A 15,827-nucleotide genomic window follows, 5' to 3' on the forward strand; every position below is an offset into this window, starting at 1 on the left:
TCCAGTGAAAAAGGAAAGACTAAATGATGTGGAGAAGAGAGAGAAAAAGCAAGACATCCTGTCGAGGAACTGCTTTGAGACTTTGGTTTTCTCCTCTTCAGTTCCTTAATCCATGGTTCCTTGGGCTACCTGAGAATTTTAGCCTATAAACGACTTTAACAAGCTCCTCAGCACAAACTCCACTGTGTAAAACAGTGATTCTCAAACTTAAGCATATGTCAAATCATTTGGAGGGCTTGTTAAAAATATAAATTGCTGGGCTCACTATCAGAATTTTTGATATAGCAGGTCTATAGTGAGGCCTGAGAATTTGTGTTACTAACAAGATCCCAGGTGATGTTAACACCGCTGCTTAGGGGACAACACTTTGGGAATCACTGGTGTAAAGCTACTCATTTCACAGAGAAAGGGACAGGAAATAGGAGTTTTTGGCCCAGAGTAAGGGCTGAGTAGGGCAAAATCTTTGAATGCCAAGGTTGCAGCCTTTCTTTTTTCATGTGTTTTCTTTCAATACATCCCTCTCTGGTTGCTTTTGGAGTTTTGTGTTCAGATACCACTGAGAAGGGAAGTAGGGGAGGAAATGGACAGTCACTGCCACTAATACTCATATCTGGGTGCCACATTACAGCAAATCACAGACTTCTTCCTGATTTGGTTTCGTTCTTACTTGAAACAATATGACACAGAGCAAGAATCCTGTTACCAGCTTAACTAAACAGGCATTAGGAGAGAAAATGGACAAACTAAACAGGACTGAGAGCTGGCCACTTGGGGAGTTAGAGGGAGGGAGAATTTCAACTGTGAATAAGGGGAAAAGCTAGAGGTCAGACAATCATCACCATGCTGGAAGCTAATACAAATGTTGCTAAGGGAAAATTCTGTTCCTTTCATGTGTTAAATGTCCACTAGGAGTAGACAAAGAAGTGGCCTCCCCTAAGGCCTACAAGGGTCCTGAGAACTATCTGGATTGTCCTTGAATGGGGAGGGTAAGTAGGAAAAAAAGGGGAAGGGACATGACAAAATTTTGCAACTGACAGAAAAGTTGCTCTAGAGGTAGCATGATGTAATACAGGAGCACCTTCTAGTTTTAAGTGGTAGGAATTGTAAGAAATCTTTATCATTTTCTCTATCCTGTTCTCTGAAATTATCAGAGTTCTTGAGCCTAAAGCTCAGGGGATGGCTAAGAAACCAGAACATTTCCCTTGCAACAATGAGCTAGAAGACTTTCATTGATAATAAGTGGTTTTCATCTTTCTTTTCTTTTTTAATATATTTTATTGCTTTTTTACAGAGAGGAAGGGAGAGGGATAGAGAGTTAGAAACATCGATAAAAGAGAAACATCGAAACATCGATCAGCTGCCTCCCGCACACCTCCCACTGGGGATGTGCCCACAACCAAGGTACATGCCCCTGACCGGAATCGAACCTGGGACCTTGCAGTCCACAAGCTGACGCTCTATCCACTGAGCCAAACCGGTTAGGGCTTCATCTTTCTTTTCTGTCCTGGTTAGTCTCTGACACTTAGTTAGACTGCTTTTGTCCTACATACAACATACCTTTACTCAGCATCAGGAGTGGCTATTTTAGAGGTCATGCAGAAGGAAGCCAATTTCATGGTGACATATATAGTATACTAGAGGCCCAGTGCACGAAATTCGTGCGGGAGGGGGGTGTCCCTCAGCCCGACCTGCACCCTCTCCAATCTAGGATCCCTCTCACAATCCGAGACCGCTGGCTCCTAATGGCTCACCTGCCTGCCAGCCTGCTTGCCCCTAACCACTTTTGCTTGCCAGCCTGATCACCCCCTAACCACTCCCCTGCCGGCCCAATCGACCCCAACTACTCCCCTTCCCGCCCGATCGCCCACAACTGCCCTCTCCTGCTGCGACACGCCCCCTCTGCCAGATCCGCCTCTTCTGCGCCAGGTTGGGGGCAAGGGACCCCCAGGCCTCACTGAGTGGAGAAGCTGTCGGACCCCGCCTCCGCTGTACGCGGCCATCTTGTGGTGACATCAAGCGTGAGGGCGCGAGGACCACCTAGGCTTCTATTAGTATAAATGGGGTAAACCAGCTCCTTCTATCACCTCAACTCTCCTTGTTACTCCCAATCAACACAGAAAATCCAAAGGTATACCTTGCCTTATTGTGTTTCATTTTATTTCACTTAACAGATGTTGTTTTGTAGAAATTGAAGGCAAGACCCTCCACCAGCAAAAATGATGATTTGCTTTATTACAGTGGTCTGGAACTGAACCCACAATATCTTTGAGGTATGCCTGTACACTCTAGGCCAGGGGTGGGCAAACTTTTTGACTCGAGGGCCACAATGGGTTCTTAAACTGGACCAGAGGGCCGGAACAAAAGCATGGATGGAGTGTTTGTGTGAACTAATATAAATTCAAAGTAAAGGAGCGGAGGGGAGAGCAAGAGAACCGGAGAGAACAGCCGAATCCGGCCCGCAGGCCGTAGTTTGCCCAAGGCTGCTCTAGGCCCTTGCCTGAATCCTCTCTCTCAGCCCTGCCAGACAGTCCTTTTTCAGGCCTCCAGGGACCTTTCCTTGCACAGGAAATCCAAGTCCTTCTCAGTGTCACATGGTGTTTCAGAGCTCAGTGAATGGCAGCCTTACTCCCATCTCATAAGGCTTTTGGGGGCCCATTTCTTCCCCTCCTTCAGAAATCTCCCTTATTCAAGTAGCTTAAGCTCTTTTTTTAAATTTAATAAATCTTTATTGTTCAGATTATTACAATTGTTCCTCTTTTTTCCCCCCATAGCTCCCCTCCACCTGGTTCCCACCCCACCCTCTGCCCTTACCTGCCCCCCACTGTCCTCATCCATAGGTGTACGACCTTTGTCCAGTCTCTTCCCGCACCCCCTATACCCCTTTCCCCCTGAGAATTGTCAGTCCACTCCCTTTCTATGCCCCTGATTCTATTATATTCACCAGTTTATTCTGTTCATCAGATTTTTTATTCACTTGATTTTTAGATTCACTTGTTGATAGATATGTATTTGTTGTTCATAATTTTTATCTTTACCTTTTTCTTCTTCTTCCTCTTCTTAAAGAATACCTTTTAGCATTTCATATAATACTGGTTTGGCAGTGATGAACTCCTTTAGCTTTTTCTTATCTGTGAAGCTCTTTATCTGACCTTCAATTCTGAATGATAGCTTTGCTGGGTAGAGTAATCTTGGTTGTAGGTTCTTGCTATTCATCACTTTGAATATTTCTTGCCACTCCCGTCTGGCCTGCATAGTTTCTGTTGAGAAATCAGCTGACAATCATATGGGTGCTCCCTTGTAGGTAATTAACTGTTTTTCTCTTGCTGCTTTTAATATTCTCTCTTTGTCTTTTGCTCTTGGCATTTTAATTATGATGTGTCTTGGTGTGGACCTCTTTGGATTCCTTTTGTTTGGGGTTCTGTGCGCTTCCTGGACTTGTAAGTCTATTTCTTTAACCAGGTGGGGGAAGTTTTCAGTCATTATTTCTTCAAATAGGTTTTCAGTATCTTGCTCTCTCTCTTCTTCTGGCACACCCATAATTCAGATGTTGGTACGCTTGAGGTTGTCCCAGAGGCTCCTTACACTATCTTCAAATTTTGGGATTCTTTTTTCTTTTTGCTTTTCCGGTTGAGTGTTTTTTGCTTCTTTGTATTTCAAATCTTTGACTTGATTCTTGCGTTCCTCTAGTCTGCTGTTAGGTCTCTGTATAATATTTTTTATTTCAGACAGTGTATGTTTAATTTCTAGTTGGTCCTTTTTCACATCCTCGAGGGTCTCGCTAAATTTATCGGCCTTTTCTAGGAAATTCTTGAAAAACCTTATAACCGTGGTTTTGAACTCTATATCCAGTCGTTTGCTTTCCTCCATTTCTTTCATTTGTGATCTGTTTCTTTGTCTCCGCATTTTCGCTGCTTCCCTGAGTTGGTAGAGTAGCTTTGTGTGGTAGGTGTCCTCTAGGGCACAGTGGCTCAGCCTCCCCAGTTACCTGAGGTGGACACTCTTGGTGCATCCCTTTGTGGACTGTGTGCTCAGCCTTGTTGTAGTTAAGTCTTGATTGTTGTTGGTATCACTGGGAGGAATTGACCTCCAGGCCAATTGACTGTGAGGATCAGCTGTGTCTACGCTGGGAGAACTTCTGTGCTAGAGACAGCCTTATGAGACAAGACTTGCAAAATTGCAAAAGCCTCTGTGCTCAGTTTGGATGGGGCGGAGTCTCAGGGCTGAGCAGACAGCCTTGGCTTCCCGTCAGCCCTGCCCTATGAGGCCCTTGGGTCTCAGTGTCCCTCAGTTATCGCTGCAAGCACCTCTGAGAGAAAGCCGCCCTCGAGTTTTGCCTGCTGCAAGACAGTCCAGTTTCTCCCCAAATGAATCTGGATTCCCAGAAACTCGCCCAGAACTGGAGTTCTGCGCAGTCGGGGGCTTCCATCTTCCTCCCACTACAGAAAGCCAGTGGCACACTCAGCAGTCAGTCCTCTCTGCGTGCACTCATGTGCGTGCCTCCAGACCTCTGCCTTTCGCAGCTCCCCTGATTTTCCATGCACTCCTCTCTTTTCCCGACAGACCAGACTCCCCCCATATGAGTCTGGGTCCCCAGGGTCTCACCCAAAACTGGGGTTCTGTGTAGTCGGAACTGGGGTTCAGTGCAGTCAGGAGTTTCCATCTCTCTCCTGCTAGAGAAAGCTAGCCAGGCACTCAGCCGCCCATCCTCTCCACGTGCGTGTCTCCGTACCTCAGCCTTTTGCAGTTCCTCTGAGTCTCGGTATGCCCCTCTCTTTCCTTCTAGTTGTAGAATTTCCACTCAGCCAGCTTTCCTGTGATTCTGGATGATGTCTATTCTGTCTTTTAGCTGTAGTTTTGAAATTGTTGTGCGAGGCAGCAGTTTAGGTGTTCATCTATGCCGCCATCTTGGTTTCTCCTAAGCACTCTTTTTAAAAATAAATATGGCCCTAACTGGTTTGGCTTAGTGGATAGAGTGTTGGCCTGCGGACTGAAGGGTCCCAGGTTCAATTCCAGTCAAGGGCATGTACCTTGGTTGCGGGCACATTCCCGGTAGGAGGTGTGCAAGAGGCAGCTGATGGATGTTTCTCTCTCATCGATGTTTCTAACTCTCTATCCCTCTCCCTTCCTCTCTGTAAAAAATCAATAAAATATATTTAAAAATATAAAAATAAATATGTTTTTAATGATTTTAGAGAGAGGTGGAGAGAGGAAGAGAGAGAGAGAGAGAGAGAGAGAGAGAGAAAGAGAGAGAGAGAGAGAGAGAGAGAGAGAGAGAAACATCTATCGATCGGTTGCCTTTTGTATGCTCTCCGACTGGTGATCAAACCCACAACCCAGGCATGTGCCCTGACTGGAAATCAAACTGCCAACTTTTCAGTGCACAGGATGCTGCTCAACCAACTGAGCCACTCAGGCCAGGCTCTATCGATCTTTTTGTAGCCCTTATCCTCTGAGCTTGAATGAAGTAGTAAGAGTGACAGGTTTTTAACTATAGTAGACATGGCCCACCAGTAAGGCAGGCAATCAATGGCACAAATCCTGGTCTGGCAGCTGTGTGGGGCCAAATAAAAGGCTGGTCCTTGGAGTAAGACCTAAAATAATCCTAGAAGTCTTGGGCCACAGAATTGAGGGGGTAGTGTCTTCTAAAAAGGCAGCCTAAACAAAGGAGTGTTTGACTTGAACTCACTTAGCAGACCTTGTGTTCCCCAGGACCCATTCCGTAGAATGTCCTTCCTTGGCCACTCTGGAGCAGACTACAGGGAAATTTGCCAATTTCATCTCCTTTGCCTTCTGGCTTTCATACACTCCTTCCTGCTCCTTTTCTCATGCCCACTGCAATCACCACCTCCAGCATTTTCTTTTCCCACCACAGGAAACTCCAATGACCAGCTGCCTTGAGGTCTCCAATGACCAGCTGGCTTGAGGTCTCCAATGACCAGCTTGTCTGCCAAGTCCAGGAAGGGGAGAGAGTTACATCAACAGGAGAGCAGGGAAAAGACACAGAGGGCAGCTGCTGGAGGCTGTGAAGAGAGATGACCTGCAGGTGGTGCTCAGGACAAAGCTGATAGTAGCTGGGCCTGATTTTTGCATAGGAAAAGTATAAAGCTAGGACTAGGGTGCCTGGAGAGGCTGGTGTGCCTATTCAGAAACTAGCTGACACCCAGGATTCCTGCTGAGGATCTTGAATATGTCAGCTAAGCAAATCCAACTTTCTTGAAAAGATAAACGATTTTTTTTGCCCTATATTGAAGGCCACTTTTCTTTATGGCTAGCTTCAGTCTGAGCTTCCTCTTTTCTTATCTTCTTAGAAACAAAGACAGCAGCCTGTTTTCTATGTTCCTTACCCTTACACATGGGCTGTCAGTAGGGGAAAAGGAATTCAGGATCCTGAGTGACAAGACCAACTAAAAGGAATTCAAAAGAGACACCATAAACAAATTCAGAGATAAACAATAGACTGGATAAAATAATTGGGCTATATTGGGAGAAAATATTTGCAATACTGTGCTGGACAATGGGTTAGTATCCCCACTATACAAAAAACTCCTACAAACTGATAAGAAAAACAAAAAACAACTCAATAAAATAATAGGCAAAGGAGAATAAATTCAAATGTTCAACCTCAAGGAAATAAAAACAACAAAATACCAGTTTTCACCCATCAAATTAGTACAAATAAAGAATACTGATAATATTCAGTGCTGATGATAGGGTGGGGAAATGGAAACTCTCAAACATTACTGGTGGAAGTGCAAATGCTGTAATCTTTTGGGAAAGCAACCTGGTAGTACCTATAAAAATATAATAAGCATGTGACCTTTTAATCCAGAAATTTCAAGTATAGGAATCTGTCATACAAAAGGAAAATTAATAAATAGAATATATGAACAAAGATGCTTATTTCAGCATTTATAATGGCTCAAAATAGGAAACAATTTAAGTAGTAAATATTAATCAATAAGATAATGACCAAATGGACTGAGTTATATCTATACTATGGAAATTATATAGCTATCAAAATTACAAAATTTTTTACTAGGGTTGAGGAGAAGAAAAATTTCTTTTTGGTGTGATGAAAAAGTTTAGGAAACAGATGGTGCTGATGGTTGCACAACATTGTGAATGTAATTGATGCCACTTAATGATATACTTAAAATGATTTAAATGACTAATTTTATATTATAGGTTTTAAGACAATAAAAAAAGAATATATAAGCTTCAAATTACAAAATTAATAGGTTCTAGGGATGTAATGTACAGGATGGTCACTATAGTTAACAATACCATATTGTGTATCTGAAAGTAGCTAAGACAGATCCTAAAAGGTCTCATCACAAGAAAAAAAAATTGTAACTATATGAGGTGACAGATTTTAACTCAACTTATATTTATACATACATCAAATCATTATGCTGTACACCTTAAACTAACACAATGTTATATGTCAATTATATCTCAATAAAATTGGGGGGGGGGAGAAATCAGGTAGATAATTATATAATGTATATTTTTCAAAGTCAATACTATTTTTTTCTTTTTAAAATATATTTTTATTGATTTCAGAGAGGAAGGGAGAGGAGAGAGAGATAGAAACATCAATGATGAGAGAGAATCATTGATCAGCTGCCTCCTGAATGCCCCCTACTGGGGAAGGAGCCCACAATCCAGGCATGTGCCCTTGACTGGAATCAAACCTGAGACCCTTCAGTCTGCAGGCCAACACTCTATCCACTGAGCCAAACCAGCTAGGGCAGTGGTAGGCAAACTCATTAGTCAACAGAGCCAAATATCAACAGTACAACGATTGAAATTTCTTTTGAGAGCCAAATTTTTTAAACTTAAACTTCTTCTAATGCCACTGCTTCAAAATAGACTCACCCAGGCCGTGGTATTTTGTGGAAGAGCCACACTCAAGGGGCCAAAGAGCCGCATGTGGCTCGTGAGCCGCAGTTTGCCGACCACTGGGGCAGTCAATAGTATTTTTTAAAATAATAGTTTAAAAATAGTCTATTGATTTTTATTTTTTTAATTTTTTTTATTGCTTTTTAGAGAGAGATGAAGAGAGAGGGATAGAGATAGAAATATCAATGATGAGAGAATCACGCCTGCACGCCCCTATTGGGGATCAAGCCCACAACCAGGGAATGTGCCCTGACCTGAAATCAACTAGCAATCTCTTGGTTCCTGGGTTGATGCTCAACTGCTGAGCCAGTTGGGTTAATACTGTTAAATAAAAAAAGAAAATATGTAGCACATAATCCTATTTTATTTTTATTTTTTAAAAAGATGGTACTTTCGCCCAGCCGGCATGGCTCAGTGGCTGAGCATCGACCCATGCGCCAGTTCAATTCAGGTTGGGGCACATGCCCTGGTTGCAGGCTCTATCCCCAGTGTGTGTGTGTGTGTGTGTAGCGGTGGGGGTGCGGAATTCAGGAGGCATAGAGATATTTCTATCTCTCCCTCTCTCTGAAATTAATAAAAACACATTTAAAAAAAAAAGAAAGAAAAAGGGGAAAAAAAACTGATGGTACTCTCTATATATTTATATACATGTGGAGAAAGGTATAGAAAGATTCAAACCAGTCTGTTAACATTATTTACCTAAGGAAAGAGGAGCACTGAGAAAGATAGAGGAGAATCCATTAACTTTTCTTTTAGACACATTTTTATTGTTTATCTTCTTAAAATAAGCATGCATTACATTTAAAAACTAACTTTTTAGCCCTGACCAGTTTGGCTTGGTGGATGGAGCATCGGCCTGCAGACTGAGGGGTCCCAGGTTCGATTCCAGTCAAGGGCATGTACCTTGGTTGTGGGCACATCCCCAGTAGGAGGTGTGCAAGAGGCAGCTGATCGATGTTTCTCTCTCATCGATGTTTCTAACTCTTTATCCCTCTCCCTTCCTCTCTGTAAAAAATCAATAAAAATATATTTAAAAAAACCACACCTAACTTTTTAAATAAACCAAACCAAAAAAAATAAAGAAAAATAAACCAAACCAAGCCCTGGGTGGTATGGCTCAGCTGCTAGGAGAGTCATCCTGTACAATGAAAAAGAAACCAAACCAAACCAAACCAAACCAAACCTCTAAGAGCACCCACCAAACCCTTAACTCCCTGCAAAGCACAAAGAAATTAGAGCTCCAAGAAACCTCTCCTCTCCACTTGCAAAACCTGAATCAATTAGCATGATAAGTAATCAATAATCCTATTTCTCTTCTACAAGGAAACGGATGGCTGGGAAAAACTTTCCAGTATCACCAGCTCATTGCCTAAAGCCTGACCAGCAGGAAAGGCAGGAAATGAAGTGCTTATGGTCATCCAAAAGGCCTGGTCTCTTACCTATGAGTGCATAGGACAGGAACTTGTTGACAGAGGTGAGCGCCAGTCCAGTGATAGGCCCAGTGGTATCTTCAGAGCGAATCACTTCCAGAAATGGACGAAGGAATACATTGGGCTCAATTTCTGAGAGTTCTGCAAGAAAAGAAAGAGGAATGAACAGGTGCCATTTAACAAAAAGCTAAATTCTAGAAAAAGGTCCTTCTTATCTGTCATGAGGCTCGAGTTCTTAGTTGCCAGAGCAACATTATCATGGTTTTTAAATTAACAATAAAATGGGTCAGATAGATTTTATGTATCTATTACCACAATTTTTAATTCCTTAATACCATCAAATATTGCTGGGTCAATTTCCATGTCCATCCTCCTTATTGATGAGGTAAACCTCATCTTGGATACAGCCAATATGGTCAAAGAGATCCTGGGATGAGCTGCTGTCTTTGTCTTTCGCTGTTATGATCAGTCACTTCTCTTAGAGATAAAGAATGTATAAACACATCTCAGGAACATGGTGGGGGGGAAACCTTGAGGTTTATAGAACCTTGCTAAAACAAACAAACAAATATACATTCATACATACATAAACCTAACAAGAACAAAAGGTTACTTAGTCCCTACCCATGGAGGCAGTTTGTAATTTTGGATGGTCCTAACCTCTCTCCAGCCTTCTTTTTGCCTACAGCAAGCAGAGGGCTAACTGCCCTTAGATGAAGGGGAAATATAAGGCTCAGATAAGATAGATGATTGGCCCCCCAAAATTATACAGTTAATAAGAAGCAGAGCTGGGATTTGAACCCAGTCAATATAGTATATGGTTGTAAAACTTGTAAAACCATTACATTTATCTACCTAATTACCAGCACATACTCCTGAATTTAGAAGGTCTAAGAAGTTATACTACACTGGACTTGCTCCCTACCCTACTTTGCCCAGGGTTTAATTTGTTTTTCTAGAGTATGCTGTGCTTTCATCAGTCAAAAACCAGCTCCCTGAAAGACTTCCTAAATAGGCCAGAAAGATTTAGGGACAACATCAAGGTTGCTCACCTTTAGAGACAAAAGAAAGCTAGGCTTCCTAAACACCTTCATTTTCATGCAAACGCAGGAGCTTCTTCCCACTCAATTCCTACCACCACCACCCGGTGAGTAAACACTCCCTGGGCCCGGCTGCTCCTCAGATTAATGCTTTAATTAATTGGCAGATTGAGTAGCATTTTCCAAGCTTGTCTGTTCAGTGATCACATCAGCTGTATAAAACCTGCTTCTCATCCCCCACTACCCCCACCTGGAGCTGTACAATTCGCAGAAGAAAAACCTTTGTGTGTGTGAGGTGGTAGAGAGTTGAGATGCAAAGAATAGAAATATCTGGAAAAACTGAAAACTATAAAACATTTTTTCTTATCTTAATAGTCTTAACATTTTAAATATTTTTGAAAAAGCACATTAAAAGATTTAAAGTAATCCAGAGTTGCTGCTTTAGGAAAACAACTGTATTATCTCTATATATAAAAGCCTAAGTAACTGAGTGACCAAACAACAGAATGACCAGTTGACAGGTCGCTATGATGTGCACTGACCATCAGGGGGAAGATACTCAATGCAGGAGCTGCCCCCTGGTGGTCAGTGTGCTCCCACAGCCAACCTCATGCGACCAGCCAACTTCCCGCAGTCCCTCCCCTCAGCCCGCCAGCCCCAATTGGCCCTGATCTCCGGCCAGGCCGAGGGACCCCACCTGTGCACGAATTCGTGCACTGGGCCTCTAGTATAGTATGATTTGGTCTGTCTTTAAAATATACTTGGCATATTTGAAATATAAAAGTCTAGATGGGAAAAAGTCTTTGAGAGAGGTGGGACAGGGTACATGTCTTCTGAGCTTTCATACAATTGCTATTATTACATTGCTTCATGTCTTCTTTCATAGGGAAAGACCAGGGCAATTTTATAGCCATGATTTGATACTTTCAGAGCAATGTGTATTCTGCCTCTTTAAAAAAAGTGGTTTTTAATTTTGTAAAACTGTTTCTTTTGATATAGAGAGTTCAACAAATTTTAACACACACATAGATCCCTGTAACCACTGTGGCAATCAGGATATAGAACAGTTTCATCACCCAGAAAACTCCTGTTATCCCTTTGTAGTCAGTCACACCCTCTTCCCCTACCCCTAACCTCTGTCAACCACTGACATTTTCTCCATCACCATAGTTTTATCAGGAAGTTCATATATTGCCCTAGCCAGTTTGGCCCAGTGGATAGAGCATCGGCCTGCGGACTGAAGGGTCCCAGGTTTGATTCTGGCCAAGGGCACATGCCTGGGTTGCGGGCTCGATCCCCAGTAGGGGGCGTGCAGGAGGCAGCCAATCAATAATTCTCTCTCATCATTGATGTTTCTATCTCTCTCTCCCTCTCCCTTCCTCTCTGAAATCAATAAAGAAATATATATATTTTTTAAAAAGGAAGTTCATATAAATGAAATCATATAGTATGCAACCCTTTGAGACTGGTTTCTTTCCTTCAGCATGATGCCTTTGAGACTTGTCTAAATTGTTGCATACACCAACAAAGCTGCTATAAACAGTTGTGTACAGATTTTTATGTGAAGAACATTGGTATCTCAATGTAGTTTAAATTTGCATTTCTCTAATAGCTAGTGAAATCAAGCATATTTTTTTTGTGTGCTTATTTGCCATCCATGTATCTTTTTTGATGATGTGTCTGTTCACATCTTTTGCACATTTTTAAATTGAATTGTTTGTTTCCTTACTGTTGAGTTTAGAGACTTCTTTGTCTATTCAGGATAATGCAAATCCTTTATTGGCAATACAATTATTTACAAATATTCCTCCCAGTCATCTTTTCAATCTCTTAACAGTATCTCTCACAGAACAGACATTTTTACTTTTGATGAAGTCCAGTGTATCAACTTTTTTTCTTTTGTGCTTTTGATATCTAAGTACTTTTTGCCCAATTCTAGGTCACAGAGATTTTTCTGTTTTCTTCTAAAAGGTATACAGATTTATGCTTTTCATTTATATCTATAATTTACTTTGTGTTAATTTTTCTATAATGTGTGAGGTTTAGATAGAGGGGTTTTTGTGTGCATATGGATGTGCAATTGTTCCAACACCATTTATTGAAAAGAATTATCCTTTCACAATTGAGTTGTCTTTGCCTTTGTCAAAAGTCAGTTGGCTATATTTGTGTGAGTCTATTCTGGGTTCTCTATTTTGTTCCATTAATCTTTGTGTCTAACTCTCTGACACTGCCACACTGTCTTGATTACTATAGCTGTATTCTAATTCTTAAAATCAGGTAATATAATTCCTCCAATTTTATTCTTTTTCAATACCATTTTCAGTATTCCTTAGCCTTTCCATTCCAATAAAAAAATTTTATTTATTGATTTGAGTGAGGGGGGGCAGAGGGAGGGAAGAGAAAGAGAGAAACATTGGTTTGTTGCTCCATTTATTTATGCATCCATTGGTTGATTCTTTTATGTGCTCAACCTTGGCACATTGGGACGACACTCTAACCAACTGAACTGCTTGGCCAGGGCTTTCCATTTCAATTTTAAGATAAACTTGTCTACATTTACAAAAAAATATTGCTGGGCACTTGAGAGGAATTGCATCAAGTCTATAGATCAGTTTGTAGAGGAATGATAACTTTAGTATATTGTGACTACCAATCCATGCATAGTATGTCTCCATTTATTTAGATCTTGATTTCTTTGATCAATGTATTATAGTTTTCAGCATACAGGTTCTGTATATGTTGTATTAGATTTATACCTAAGTATTTAATTTTATTTGGCATGTTTGTAAATGCCATTATATTTTAATTTCAGTTTCCAGATGTTCACTGTTAGTATACAAAAATAGATTTTTTGTATACTGACCTTACTAAACTCACTAGTTCTAGCATTTTTTCTTTTTTCTTTTTTGTAGATTCCTTGTGGTTTTCTATATAGATAATTATTTTATCTGCAAATAGTGACAGTTTTACTTCTTTCTTTTCAATATGAATGCCTTCTATTTCCTTTTTTTGTCTCAATGTACTGGCTAGGAATTGCAGGACTCTAAAAGTAGACATCTTGCCTTATTTCCAATTTTAGGGTAAATGCATTTAGTATTTCACTGAACAGTATGATACTAGCCATAAGTTTTTTGTAGATGTTATCATTAATGAATGTTATATTTTGTCATGTCTTTTCATCAATTAATAAGATCATGTGGTTTTTTTTTAGAATGTTAATATGGTAGATTGATTTTCAGACAGAGAATCAGCCTTGGGTTCCCAGGATAAATCTCACTTAGTTTTGGTATATTATTATTTTTATACTAGAGGCCCAGTGCACAAATTTGTGCACGGGTGGGGTCCCTAAGCCTGGCTGGCGATCAGGGCCGATTGAGGCCATCTCACCCAGTCCTTGCCAGCTGGGGGAAGGGACAGGAGGAAAGACTGAGGGAGGTTGGCTGGCTGCGGGGAGGGACCACAGGAGGTTGGCCCGTTGGCCGGGGGGAGGGACCGTGGGAGGTTGGCCAGCTGCGGAGGTTGGCCAGCTGTGGGAGGTTGGCTGTGGGAGCACACTGACCATCAGGGCATAGCTCCTGTGTTGGGCGTCTGCCCCCTGGTTGTCAGTGCACATCATAGCGACTGGTCAACCGGTCGTTCTGGTCATTTGGTCATAATGGTCGCTTAGACTTTTATATATAGACTAGAGGCCCGGTGCACGAAATTCGTGCACGGGGGGGGGGGGGGGTGTCCCTCAGCCCAGCCTGCACCCTCTCCAATCTGGGACCCCTCCAGGGCAGTCGGACATCCCTCTCACAATCCAGGACTGCTGGCTCCCAACTGCTCACCTGCCTGCCTTCCTGATTGCCCTTAACCACTTCTGCCTGCCAGCCTGATCACCCCTAACCACTCCCTTGCCAGCCTGATTGATGCCTAAATGATCCCCTGCCAGCCTGTTTGCCCCTAACTGCCCTCCTCTGCAGGCCTGGTCACCCCTAACTGCCCTCCTCTGCAGGCCTGGTACCCCCCAACTGCTCTCCCCTGCAGGCTTGGGTCCCCCCCAACTGCCCTTCCCTGCAGGCCCAGTCACCCCCAACTTCCCCCCTCTGCCAGCCTGGTCACCCCTAACTGTTCTCCCCTGCAGGCTTGATCGCCCCCAACTGCCCTCCCTTGCAGGCCTGGTCCCTCCTAACTGCCCTCCCCTGCTTGCCTGATCACACACAACTGCCCTCCCTTGCAGGCCTGGTCCCTTCCAATTGCCCTTCCCTGCTGGCCATCTTGTGGTGGCCATCTTGTGTCCACATGGGGGCAGGATCTTTGACCACATGGGGGCAGCCATCTTGTGTGTTGGAGTGATGGTCAATCTGCACATTACTCTTTTATTAGATAGGATAGAGGTCTGGTGCAAGGGTGGGGGCCAGCTGGTTTGCCCTGAAGGGTGTCCTGGATCAGGGTGGGGGTTCCCTTGGGGCGTGGGGCAGCCTGGGCGAGGGGTCTGTGGTAGTTTGCAGGCCGGCCACGCCCCCCAGTGACCCAAGCAGAGGCCCTGGTATCTGGGGTTTATTTATCTTCTACAATTGAAACTTTGTAGCCTGGAGTGGAGCCAAGCCTTCTGCTCCCTCCGTGGCAGCAGCCATTTCTGTTGGGATTTATTTATCTTCTATAATTGAAACTTTGTAGCCTTAAGCGGAGGCCAAGGCAGGCCAGGGTGTGCGGAAAGCTTGGCTTCCTCCATCGCCGGGGACAACCCTAGCCTCCTGCTCTCTCCAGCTCAGTGGCTGCCGCCATTTCTGTTGGGCTTTATTTATCTTCTATAATTGAAACTTTGTAGCCTGGAGTGAAGGCCTGGGCCCGCCAGGGTGTGTGGAAAACTTGGCTTCCTCCATTGCTGGGGAAACCCAAGCCTCCCTCCTGCTTTCTGTGGCCACAGCCATCTTGGTTGGGTTTATTTGCATATTCGCTCCTGATTGGCTTGTGGGCGTGGCTTGTGGGTGTAGCAGAGGTACGTCAATTTGCATATTACTCTTTTATTAGATAGTATATTGCTAGGTTTGTTTTGCTAATCTGCTTCTTTTTTAATATATTTTTTATTGATTTCAGAGAGGAAGGGAGAGGGAGAGAGAGATAGAAACATCAATGGTAAGAGAAAATCATTGATCAGTTGCCTCCTGCAGGCCCCCTACTGGGGATTGAGCCTGCAACCCAGGCATGTGCCCTGGCCTCCTGGTTCACATGTTGATACTCAATCACTGAGCTACACCAGCCGGGCTAATCTACTTCTTAAGATGAAAGAGCTCAATATGGCATTGAGAGGCTCGGAGGGGACAGAAGTAATACCATACAGAATCTTGGAGAAAGTCCCATTGAGAACTCTCTGGAGGTTCTGGATGTGATCCTCATACAGTATGCAATCCAGTAAATGGACAAGGGATCATTAGTCTCTTTCCTACCAATAGCCAGACACAGGATACCCAAG

General features: G+C 43.0%; 1 protein-coding gene across 6 annotated transcripts in view; it reads right to left on the reverse strand.

The window, feature by feature from the left end:
- Window positions 1–15,827, reverse strand: part of GBF1 (golgi brefeldin A resistant guanine nucleotide exchange factor 1) — a 127,608-nt gene that overhangs the window by 27,311 nt on the left and 84,470 nt on the right. For all 6 annotated transcript variants that reach the window (XM_080687474.1, XM_080687476.1, XM_080687475.1 and 3 more), the window contains exon 4: window positions 9,342–9,473. In XM_080687474.1, coding sequence (XP_080543600.1) covers window positions 9,342–9,473 — 132 coding nt within the window. The remainder of the gene's footprint in view (window positions 1–9,341; window positions 9,474–15,827) is intronic.

The sequence above is a fragment of the Plecotus auritus genome (assembly GCF_963455305.1).
Source record: "Plecotus auritus genome assembly, chromosome: 9".
NCBI classification, from domain to species: domain Eukaryota; kingdom Metazoa; phylum Chordata; class Mammalia; order Chiroptera; family Vespertilionidae; genus Plecotus; species Plecotus auritus.